Genomic DNA, 12,990 nt, shown 5'->3' with positions numbered 1-12,990 from the left:
TTAATATATCTTCAGGACAAGTCTAGCCCCCTCTCCAGGGTCAATATGTTTTATATTCATTCTCATCCACCTATTTTTTTTTAAATGTATTGTTAGTTGCAATCTAGGTACATTTTTATTTACAATTATATTTACCATCAACGTTTTTTATTACCATTAGATAATCCTAACCTTTCCCCATCTTACTAAATTACATATGACCTTATTAGTAAGGCTTAGATCAAGCCACACCAGATTTATTACATTTGTACACCTGTTACGGCATTTATGAAGGGTGTTCCTGCTGTATTTCATATTGATTTTCTATAATGAATTATCTATCATGAAGAGCGGGAAAATCCAAATTGTAGCAGATAGACAAACCTGAGAACCATGACTAAAAGTTCTCCCCACTAAAATATCCTAGAAAATAAAAAGTCAGGAAGAGAATTTACCTTTATCTGAAATGTCATTTTTCGGTGAGTTGACTTTTTATTTTTTTTATTTATATTTGCATATTTTTGTGATGCCCAAGAAGGAATGTGGATATTTAATGTCAATCATAATAAGGCTATATCAGTAGGAATATTCTATAAAAGCAATTTTTTGTAAAGCTTGGCAAGATCAACTAGAAAGAGTTTGGCTTTAGGTGTAAAACTGTCTTTGGTCAAGAGATAATTTGGTCAGGGTCTGCTTTGCAGTTTAATGTTGTTTGTGAAGCAGCTTGGTTTATATCAATGGAAAACAGAATTTATTGGCAGGATCTAAAGTGATAGCCTCGCAATTATTGCATAGTTTTTGGAATTCCTGTATCCCTTCATTTTTGATCATAGTCATACATTTATTTTGGAAATTAAATACACAAAGGACCTTATGTTCAAAAGTGAAAAGCTTTTTTTTTCACAGAGTGAAAGCAAATATTAGGGAAACAATTTACTGTAATAAACATCATTTTATTATACTTGTAGTAATCAATAGTATGTAATTTGTAAAGAATATTATGGTGTGTAATAAATCATATCTGTGATTCGGCCTTCATTTCTTTGCAGGACTAGTAACTACAAAAGAAAAAAAGAGTTTTGGTCATAAAACAATAACAATTACAAAAAATATTTTGATTTACTTAAATCATGACAAATTTTTACTCACATTGAGAAGACAAGCCTTTATCCTAGCAAAGGGAGTGAAAGACCACCAGATTTTCCTCCTTGAGCTTTGCCTTTACCACCCTAATGCAAACATCATAAAAAGATTTTAGAATAATCTTGGTACTCTTAGAATAAATGTTTTTCCCCAAACTGATTTTTCTGCCTCTGGAATACTTCCCCACCAGATATAATATCAACAGTCATCACAGGGCAAGTCTACCATGATCCCCCCCCACACATAGATGCAATCGGGAACAGGGAAACGTAAGTTAGTAATGGGGAAAATTTGCTGAATGAAGCCAACAGGAAATATTAGCGTCTAGTTTTTTGCCTCTATCCTTGCCTTTTTTGTGCAATGGTTTTTCATGTTTTAGGTTCTTTTCAACAGAATGATGCAAAGCATTAGCAGATATTCTTACCAATACATTCCCCAGATTTCCAAGAGGTTCTTTCTATAAAACAATTAAAAAACAAATAATTACTTATGCAGAAAATATGAATCAATTAACTATAACATATTTTTATATACAGGTTGACATTCAAAAATCTGGCCATCGATAATCCGGTTTCTTCAGTATTCCAGGATGGATTGCGGAGCACATTTTCAACTTTACACTGTTTTCTGGAGGTGTTGTTTATGTTTTGATGGAGCTGTACTCCAGAATCAGTTGTTGGGTCTTGCTTGCACGTGCTTTCCTGATCATTCCTTTGCTTTCATTTATTTGCTGCTGTAAAGCCCCATTATAGATTCAGCATTCACGTAAAGAACTGTACAGGTAGTCATTTTATGGTAAATATATACAGCATACAAAATCTTAAAAAATCTGTAGTTTTGAAACATCCGGCACTCCTCAGGTCCGAAGGTTGCCTGATGTTTGAATGTCAACCTATATATATATATATAATTTTTGTACATCATTGTTTAGGCTCTGCTCTTTCCCCATACTCAACATATTGTCTTACCAGTACTCCACATAGAAGGTCTGTCACTAGTCCAAGGACTTGCAGTTCATCCTAAGAAACATATAGGAATAATGAGTGATCACAATATCATTATTACACAAGTTATCTATATTATAATCATTCTTTCTATATACTATGTCTGTCAACATCTGCTTACCGCTAACTTCAGAATTTCATTCACAAGCTGCTCAGCCACTTCACCAACTTGATCACCTACTTTTTCCTAAAAGACAGTAACAACATTTGCCTTTGATTTAAATATATGTATAAATGTAAAGTGATACACTAGGCTTTTTGAAATTTCTGTGAACACATTGTTCACAGTAACATTTGATTCATATATTTTTTTCATTTGACTTACCAAGAATTCTTCAAGGGTTAGGATTTGATCAACCGTGCAGCCTGCATCTTTCTGTAAAGATAGGCAACAAATTACTAAATAAAAGTCGATTTCCTTACAGCCTATTATAATAAATTAGACAATTTGGAAGTGAAGTAGAAAATTTTAAATATAATAATATATTGTAAAGTAATACAATATTATCCTAAATTACAGTATATATATATATATATATATATATATATAAAAAATATAAAAAATGTATACAGTTAATATATGATGTATATAAATATATAAATTACCAAGGTCTCATGCAGTTCTACCAAGAATTCCTTGAAAAGCTTGTGATTATGTTCTTTCTGTGACAAAAAAGAAAAATTCTAATTCATTACATTTTAACTACTGGTACAAAGATCAGTTTTAGATAGGTATAAAGAATGTTTTTATATTTTATAATATATAATCTGAAAAACATACCTGTCCTTGCTTGTACATACACAGCAAATTGTTGAGAGCGTTAAGAGTATTTGGGATATCAGTCTGTAAATGAAAAAATATTCAAAACTTATACCCAGAAAAACAATAATATAGATTGCAAATTTGGTAAAAAAAAACAAAAAACAAAAATGATGTGTTGGAGTCGACCTTAATAAAATGTTTGAAAAAATCCAGGACTAGTATAAAGATGTTAAATATAATTAAAAAATAATTTTTAATTCCAAGGATAGTATATAGGATAAAGAGACATCAGTCTTCATTAAATTTAGGGTTGTTTACAGTTAGAATTCAGCTGTGTCATGGTTACCACCATGGTGACATAGTAAACAAGAAAAACATCAATTTTACAATGGGCTGGATGAATCTCCTGACACTATAAGACCTATAGTGTAAATTATCTTGGTGGAGGCAGGTGGTTCAACAAAAAGTTTAAACAATCAAATGTTGTAAAATTGTAAATATCTAAACTGATAGAACTAAGAATACCCTCCGTTCTGTTATTGAAGCACTTTGTTATTACTTACACAATATTGGCACTAATATATGCCACTATTTCTTATTTCTATTTTCATGCCATCCAAGCTACATTGTATTAGTATGTATAAGAATATGTATAAATGTATACCTGAAGTAATTTCTGAAGGCATTCTTTGGGAATAGTATGTACATCTGCATTGAGAAAGACATTTATTACAAAATACATATCAATGATACTAAAAATATAAAAAAATGTTTGAGCAAAATACTATTGCTATGAGATGCAAACGTTACCAGGTGACTTTGTACTTTGTGAAATGTTTGCATGTGTATATTTTCACAGAGTTACAGATCTACCCACGTTTGTGGTTGGATTGTGGGAGAAGCAGCAGTTCACTGAAAAAGTCAGCACTGTGGTTCAGTGGTTAGGACTCTTGTCCTTTGCAGTGCTTTGTCCCAGGTTTGAATCTTGGCCAGGAAAAAGTATGAAAGAAATTTGCAGGTTCTTCCCATATTTGTCTAGGTTTCCTCCCACATTCCAAAATAATGCAGTTAGGTTTCTTGCTTCCTTCAAAAAATTGGCCTTATACTGTGTTAATGACATATGACTATGGTAGGGACATTGGATTGTGAGTCCCTTTTGATTGACAGTTAGTGACATAATTATGGACTTTGTACAGCGCTCTGTAATATGTTGGCACTATGTTAATAATATGGTCTTCACCATTCTTCCCCCTATTAGCAAGGTCTCAGTAATACCTTGACATCTCTGTGAAATGCAGCAATGCCTGTTTGGCTTACATTGTTGCTCCCTCATTATGGTGCTACTCACAAAAGTTTTTTTTTTTTTAATATGTATACATGGAATAATGACTTAACTTATATCTGTGTGTAGGACTGTTTTAATTGCACAACAGCGTAAGATTAAATTATTGGTGGAGCCTATTTTTTTAATCGTGGATGCAATAATGAAGGAATAAATAGGATGTTAGTTTTTTTTTTTTTTTTGTAAAGATTTACATTTACTTCCGGTCATGAAGCAGGTTTACACTCTTAGACTGTTTTAGTGACAATTGAAAAATTGTAGCTGTTCCATCACTTTTTGTTTTAAGAACATTAGTAACAAGTACAAATATAGAGGAATGGGTTAATCTGCCTAGCTCAAGCACATACAGTAATAAAATTTTGATTCGTCCTTACCTTCTCTATCCATATTTAAAATTAAAAGTTTGGGTTGTAACTTTATTCTCGTTCTAAAACAAAAATTTTTTATTTTTATTTTTTATTTTGATTTGTGGTTCAATGGGGCCTATGCACAAATGAGGTCAAGTTTATGAAATTAGGTAAATAAACACATTCTGTGTAGCTGTCCCTAAGAATTGAAGTAAACTAATTAGCAAGGGGAGAAGATCGTCTATATATATTTTATTTGAAAAAGAAAATGACCATCTATCTACCTTTGCAATTAATTTTTAATTAAATTAATTAATCTAACACAAGATAATATCATAAACAGAGTCACTTACCCGCTTTATGTCCACCACTTGCAGTATATCCATTGGCAGTAAAAGCTTTACCATGAAATAAAAATGTGAACAGTATGCATTAAAAAAAGAAACATTAATAAAATTATGACCTTTAAATGTACACTAAGTTGCTTCTTTAAAAAATACATTTATCATTTAATCTTTAAACACTCCACATGGTTAGCATTTAATATATAGGTTTTAGTTAATACCTTAGTCTAATCTGATACAACATTAAAAAAAAAAAAAAGGAAGAAACTAACCCAAGCAGTAGCTTACAGCTACACAAAGAAATGCGACTGCAGTCTTCATGATGGCAGACATCAAAGTCTTTGAGGCTAGGCAGAAGGAAATGCTATGGAACAGCTACCAACTGCCCCTGTATATTTATACCCTACAAGACCTATTAGCCATCGTTTCATGAAATGTCATCACTTCATGACATTAAATATGATCTTATTGTCAACAAGAGTTGTGAAATGTCCCCAAATCTGAAACTTTCCAAATGTTCTTAGGTTGCCTATTATTGTGAAATGGGACAAAAGCTGTATTCATTTCCAACTTTCAATGCTTTAAACATTGGTGGGAGTTCAATTTACTGAAGCATACACTTTTTTATTATTTTTTTATAAGAAAATAAACAGTGCTAAAATTTCAAGAAACCATTTATCTTAAACTTTAGAATAAAATGACAACTTTCATTAGTGATTACTTTTTTTTTACTTTACTTTTTACTTTGTTTCTTTGATTTATCAGCTGTGTTTCATGTACAATCAACATTTGCAACACCTTAGTGACATAGCTATGGACTTTGTACAGCGATGTGTAATATGTTGGCACTATGTTAATAATATGGTCTTCACCGTTCTTCCCCCTATGAGCAAGGTCTCTGTAATACCTTGAAAGCTTTGTGCAATGCAGCAATGCCTGTTTGGCTTACAATTAGAGATGATCGATTTGAAGGTGACGAAGTGGAATTCGATCCTAATTTCAGAAAAATTTTGATTTGCAACGAATCCGAATTTCCTTGCGATTCGTTAAAAAGAATCGCAATTGTTTCTAAAATGACGGCTTCCCGTGTGAGGACATGAGGAAAAGAACTCTGGGAAGGCGGGATGACCCATAATGCCATGCATGCAAGCCTCAGCCATCTTGGATTAAGACATTTTACAGCGTTCCGAGTGCTGGAAGAGATGTGTGCAGTCGCTAGTAAAAACATCATTGTGCTCCAAAATTGAAAAAAATTAAATTAAAAGTGCAGGGAAAGGATAGGAGGAATCATTTCACAGCATCTTAGTGCAGGGAGAGACGTCAGAAGGCGCTAGGGACAGTGCTAGAAAAGCAAATTACAAGTGCAGGGAAAGGATAGGGAGGAATCATTTCACAGCATCTGAGTGCAGGGAGAGACGTCAGAAGGCGCTAGGGACAATGCTAGAAAATCCATTTACAAGTGCAGGGAAAGATTATTTGGGAATCCATATAGCCATTATACAGCTCTCATTCCTTCAACGCACGTATATATTTACAGTGATATATATATATATATATATATATATATAGTGACGTATTTAAGTACAAAAATACAAATATATTAGCAGTTCACTTTTGCAGTTATATGTGGTGAAAGCATTTAGTGACGTATTTGAGTACAAAAAGAAAAACATATACGCAGTTCCCTTTTGCAGTTCTTGGTGCTAAAAGCATTTATTGTCCTATTTCCGTACAAAAATAAAAATATATTCGTACCTTTTAAGTATGTCAGACAGGGAAATGGCAGGCCATGCGTTCGTCAGACACAACACTTAGTTGGCATGGCCCCGGAGCAGACCCTGTGCCCTCATCTTTCCTCAACTTGCCTTTTTCCTTTGCTGTTCCCTCAGCCACAGAAGTATTGTATGCTGTGGGCTCAGCTCCACTATACAATGAGGACGAGCTAGTAGAGGACAGTCAGCAGCTACTGCCCAGCCATGATCTGAAGAGACATCCGCCACTTTCTCCACTAGGCGGGCAAGTAGTGATGAGGAGAGTGGCGTGGGAGGTGGTGTTGCAAGCGGTCAGGCTCCTGACCTAGAGACCGTTGAGGAGGACATCAGTGGTGTGCATACACTACTCGATGATGATGAAGCCGATCGCACTTGGGAGCCTGGTGAAGAAGGGGCTTCATCATCATCAGGAGAGGAGGGTGGCAGCTTGCCGGTGAGGCAGCGGCTGAGCCATCAATGTTGTAGCATGGCTGGTAGTCAGCAGGGTGGCAGCAGTGGAAGGTCGGGAGCCAAACGTGCCCGGGGTAGACCACTTGCTTTGCAGCAGCCTACCTGCCCTGGAAGTAGTGATGCAGGGGTTCACGGAAGCAGCGGTGGTACCAGTCAGTCAGTGCGGAGTGTTGGGGGTAAAATCACCTACTCGGCAATGTGGCAGTTTGGCAGTTTTTTGTTAAGACGCCGGAGGAGGTTAACATGGCCATATGTACAATTTGTGGGCAGTGAATGTTGGCACCACGGCCCTGCGTCAACATATGCAGCATCACCATAAAGTGGCCTGGGAGAACCGTGGCTCCGATGTGGTGGTCCAGCCTGCCGTAGCAACCATTGCATCACCCAGTGGCACGCACTGGCTTTCATGCAGTCAAGGCTCCACCACCTCAGCCGAAGGGAGCTGTATGTCATTTACACCTTCTGCTGGTCCAGATGCTCCCACTCCTTGTCAGTCATTCCGTCGGCAATCGATCACCGAAGCGATTGCCAAGAGACAACAGTATGCGTGCACTCATCCAACAGCACAGAAGCTGAATGTGCTCCTGTCCAAGTTGCTGATGCTGCAGTCCCTCCCTTTCCAAGTGGTGGACTCCGCACCTTTCAGAGAACTGATGGCTTGTACCGAGCCGAGGTGGAGAATCCCAAGCCGTCATTTCTTTGCAAAAAAGGCAGTACCAGCCCTGCACACATTATGTAGAACAGAAGGGGGGCCAGTCGTTGACCCTGTTGGTATCTGCCAAAGTCCAAGGCAGCACCTACGTGTGGAGCTGTAACTACGGTCAGGGACAATACATGTCCTTTACGGCCCACTGGGTGAATGTGATTCATGCACAGCCACAGCAGCAATTTGTCCAGGTGACACTGCTTCTGCCTCCACGTTCTCACACCACTGGTTCTGCGACAATGTCTGCCTTTGTCTCCTCATCCTCCACCGTGTCCTCAGCCTCCACTGCAGGGACAATTCACAGTGCCCCTTCAGCATACTACATGTGCAGGGCATGGCTGTGTCACTCTGTTCTGCACCTGGTTTGCCTGGGGGAACAGAGTCAACGTGTGATTAATCAAGAGATCGAATCATGGCTTTCGCCGCGAAAACTGAAAGTCGGAACCATGGTGACCGTCAACAGGAAGAACAATGTGTCAGCGCTGCGTCAAGGAAGTCTGAGCCATGCACCCTGCATGGCACACATGTTCAATTTGGTTGTCAAGCGGTTCCTGAAGTCTTCCACCCATCTGGAAGACCATAAAAACGGCCAGAAAACTTTGCATGCACTTCAGCCACTCCTACACCACAAAGAAAACCCTCCTTGAGCTGCAGCGGCAGAACGGCATCCCCCAACATAGGCTGATATGTGACGTTTCCACCCGTTGAAATTCCACCCTCCATTTGTTGGACCGACTATACGAACAGAGAAAGGCCATCAACGAATTCTTGATGATCCAAGCGGATATGAGTACTCCCATGTGTAACTTTAACGTCAGCCAGTGGCAGCTCATGCGTTACACCTGCCGTTTGCTCAGGCCCTTTGAAGAGGCCACAGTATTTTTCAGTGGCCAGGACTACGGGATGAACAACATCATTCCTCTACTTCATGTCCTGGAACAGATGATGGTAAATCTGGCTGGTCAGGGAACTGGAGACATGGCGCCTAGATCTCACAGCCACATGAGCACTGTGGGGGCTGAACTGGAGGAGGAGGAGGACATTGGATCAAGGGCAATGTATAGCCAAATGGGTGTTTTTTTTACTCAGGTGACAGGAGAGGAGGAGCAGCCAGAGGAGCAAGAGGGAGATGAGGAGAATGAGGCAGAGGACCCAGGCACACCGTGGCAGTATGTAGTGGAGATGGAAGCAGGGAGTCCCTCCCAGTTGCTTGCAGAAAAATGGCCCACTGCATGCTCACTTGCTTGCGCAGTGAGAGCTGAATTGTCACCATTCGGCAGAAGGATGACTTCTGGCTCTCCATCTTCTTGAACTGGACCAAAATGGGGGCCTTTTTTACACCCGCGAGGGAGGACAAACTGAAGTACTACAGAGACATCCTATGTAGTCAGTTGGCCGCTGCCTATGTGCGCCATTGTCCATCCTTTTGCAGGTCTGACCAGGGGGGCCCTCTGCACTCACGTTCCACTGCCATGGCTGCTGTAGAGGGGTGGGGTGGCAGGAGCATTACTAGCTCCATCAGCAGCAGCCTCAGTCTAGAGTCACTGATGAGCAGCTTTCTAAACCCGCATAGTGAAGAAACTACTAACCAGCAGCTAGACATAGAGCAGAACCTGAACCAGCAGGTGGTGGCATACTTGGAGTGCACCCTGCCAGCTGTCATTGAAGATCCGCTGGATTACTGGGCAGCCAAACTGGATTTGTGGCCGCAACTGGCCGAGTTTGCCCTGGAAAAGCCGTCCTGCCCAGCCAGTAGTGTGGCATCAGAGCAGGTGTTTAGTGCGGTGGGGGCCATAGTTGCCCCAAGAAGAACTTCCCTGTCCACCCAAAATGTGGAAAGAATGACCTTTGTCAAGATGAATCAGGCGTGGATCAGCCAGGATTTTCACCCACCAATGCCTGATGCATCTGATTAGATGCTATCTCCACACTCCACACTCACCTTGCAGCTCTGTGGTCCCCTGATGCTGCTGCTGCCATCTCCACACTATGTCACCTTGCCACTCTGCGGTCTACTGATGCTGCTGCTGCCATCCCCACACTGTCACCTTGCCGCTCTGTGGTCTACTGATGCTGCTTCTGCCATCTCCACACTATGTCATCTCCACACTATGTCACCTTGCAGCTCTGTGGTCTACCGATGCTGCTGCTGCCATCTCCACACTATGTCATCTTGCCGCTCTGTGGACTACTGATGCTGCTGCTGCCATTTCCACACTATGTCATCTTGCCGCTCTGTGGTGTACTGATGCTGCTGCTGCCATCACCACACTATGTCACCTTGCCGCTTTGTGGTGTACTGATGCTGCTGCTGCCATCTCCACACTATGCCACCTTGTCACTCTGTGGTCCCCTGATGATGCTGCTGCTGCCATCTCCACACTATGTCCTTGTGCCACTCTGTGGTCTACTGATGCTGCCACCACCTCCAGACTCTGTCATTGTGCAACTCTGTGGCCTACTGATGCTGCGGTCACCTCCACACTATGTTCATATACCACTCTAGGTCCTGCTGATACAGCCGCCACCTCCAGACTCTGGCATTGTGCCACTTTGTGGTCTACTAATGCAGCCACCACCTCCAGACTCTGTAATAGTGCCACTCTGTGGCCTCCTTATGCTGTCGCCAACTCCAGACTCTGTCATTGTGCCACTCTGTGCTCTCCACCTGATGCTGCTGACACCACCTCCACACTATGACCTTGTACCACTCTGTGGCCTACTGATGCTGCCGCCACCTCCACACTATGTACTTGTGCCACTCTGTGTCCTACTTATGCTGCCGCCACCTCCAGACTCTGTAATTGTACCACTCTGTGGCCTCCTGATGCTGCCTCCAACTCCAGACTCTGTCATTGTGCCACTCTGCCCTCTCTGGCTGATGCTGCTGCTGACGCCACCTCCACACTATGTCCTTGAGCCACTCTGTAGCCTACTGATGCTGCTGCCACATCCACACTGTGTCCTTGTGCCACTCTGTGTCCCACTAATGCTGCCGCCACCTCCAGACTCTGTCAATGTGTCACTCTGGGCCTCTTGTTGCTGTTGTCAAATCCAGACTCTGTCATTTTGCCACTCTGTGCTCTCCGCCTGATGCTGCTGCTGACACCACAGCCACACTATGTCCTTGTGCCACTCTGTGGCCTCCTGATGCTGCCGCCACCTCCAGACTCTGTCATTGTGCCACTCTGTGGCTTCCTGATGCTGTTGCCAACTCCAGACTCTGTCATTGTGCCACTCTGTGCTCTCCGCCTGATGCTGCTGCTGATGCCTCCTCCACACTATGTCCTTGTGCCACTTTGTGGCCTACTGCTGCTGCCGCCACCTCCAGACTCTGTCATTGTGCCACTTTGTGGCCTACTGATGCTGTCGCCAACTCTAGACTCTGTCATTGTGCCACTCTGTGCTCTTCGCCAGATGCTGCTGCTGACCCCACCTCCACACTATGTCCTTGTGCCACTCTGTGGCCTGCTGATGCTGCCACCCCTCTATACTCTGTAATTGTGCCACTCTGTGGCCTCCTGATGCTGTCGCCAACTCTAGACTCTGTCATTGTGCCACTCTGTGCTCTCCGCCTGATGCTGCTGCTGACGCCACCTCCACACTATGTCATTGTGCCACTCTGTGGCCTCCTGATGCTGTAGCCAACTCTACACCTTGTCATTGTGCCACTCTGTGCTCTCTGCCTGATGCTGCTGCTGATGCCACCTCCACACTATGTCTTTGTGCCACTCTGTGGTCCGTGGCTCCTTGCCAAGAGACAACAGTATGCATCCACTCCTCCAACTGCGCAGAAGCTGAATTTGCTGAATGATCCCAGCTCAAGTTCCCTATTAGTGGGTGAACAAGCCACGCTTGGTGAATTGTGCTTCACAGTGGTAGTAGGAGCGAACATCGAAGGATCAAAAAGCAATGTCGCTATGAACGCTTGCCCGCCACAAGCCAGTTATCTGTCATTGTGCCACTCTGTAATCTCCTGATGCTGCTGCCACCTCCAGACTCTATCATTGTGCCACTCTGTGGCCAGTTATCCCTGTGGTAATTTTTCGGACATCTCCTGCTCCTAGCCCAAAAATGGAAAGGATTAAGAGGCCCCACTTTTACGGTCTGTATTCAGACTGAAAATTAAGATCAAGCAAGCTTCTGCTCCACGGGAGGTTTCTGTCCCTCCCTGGGCTTGCCTTGGGACACCTGCATTACCGTTTAACAGGTGTACCGCCCCAGTCAAACTCCCCACCTGTCAGTATGCTCAGAGTGGGATGCACCTGGCGTGCGCTGGGCGCTTGGAGCCAGAAGCAAGAGCCCCCCAAAGTCAAGTCCCCGCCTGATGCGACACATCAGATACCAAATGCTTCTTCTTTCACCCACCTTCATCAGCGGGTACTGGTGTTGCCACCCACCACCCCACTCTGTCACCGGCTGCCATCTCCACTCTATGTCGCCTTGCCAATCTGTGATATCCTCCTGATGCTGCGGCCTGCCCAGTACAAAACTTTAGATGCCAGATACTAATGCCGTCCATACTTTGTTCAAGAGCCCACCACCCCTTCCTCCTGCTGTTACTGCTGCTGCCTGCCCAGTACCCAGTACCCAGCTGTAGATGCCAGTTAACAAGGCTGTCCATGCTGCATTTTATAAAGTTACAGTTAGCAGAAAGGAAAAAGCAGTGCCCTACAAAGCAATGTCTTCACTAGCTACAGCTTGTTCACTGTCCATATAGGTGATGACCTCAACTTCAAATGCCCTCCTTGCTCCGTATCAGGGCCCACCGCCTTCTCCTCCCAGTACCCATCTTTAGATGCCAGACTAGACTCCAGCTCAACAGGGTCTTCTTTCTCCGCTGATTCCTCCAAGCCCAATTCCTTTCATGTGGTTTTGCTACATAGTAGGTAGGGACAGATTGGAATCTCGCTCATCCATTCATGTCTCTAATAGCTACAGCTTCTACACTGTCAACATAGGTGATGGCCCTAAATTCCAATGGCCTCCTTGCTCCGTCTCAGGGCCCACCACCTCCTCCTCCCAGTACCCAGCTCTAGATGCCAGTTAACAATGCCATCCACACTTCTCAGGACCCACCGCCTCCTCCTCCTGCTCTTACTGATGCTGCCACTTGCCCAGGCCCCTACTCTAGATGCCA

The 12,990-nt window shown here is 42.6% G+C and overlaps 1 protein-coding gene across 1 annotated transcript; it reads right to left on the bottom strand.

Annotated features, from left to right (window-relative positions):
• Positions 1-911: 911 nt before the first annotated feature.
• LOC140322053 (ranaspumin-like) lies at positions 912-5,291 on the bottom strand. Its single transcript, XM_072398703.1, has 11 exons — positions 5,195-5,291; positions 4,932-4,976; positions 3,554-3,597; positions 2,908-2,970; positions 2,733-2,789; positions 2,452-2,502; positions 2,248-2,313; positions 2,091-2,141; positions 1,547-1,579; positions 1,129-1,208; positions 912-1,037 (listed from the first exon to the last, which is right to left on the bottom strand). Exons 1-10 carry the CDS (start codon positions 5,253-5,255, stop codon positions 1,146-1,148), a joined length of 534 nt encoding a protein of 177 aa, XP_072254804.1. The 5' UTR covers positions 5,256-5,291; the 3' UTR covers positions 912-1,037; positions 1,129-1,145.
• Positions 5,292-12,990: the final 7,699 nt, after the last annotated feature.

The sequence above is a fragment of the Pyxicephalus adspersus genome, chromosome 2, assembly GCF_032062135.1.
Source record: "Pyxicephalus adspersus chromosome 2, UCB_Pads_2.0, whole genome shotgun sequence".
In the NCBI taxonomy this organism is placed as follows: Eukaryota; Metazoa; Chordata; class Amphibia; order Anura; family Pyxicephalidae; genus Pyxicephalus; species Pyxicephalus adspersus.
Note: the sequence above shows the minus strand (reverse complement) of the source record. Positions and strands in the feature narration are given on the sequence as shown.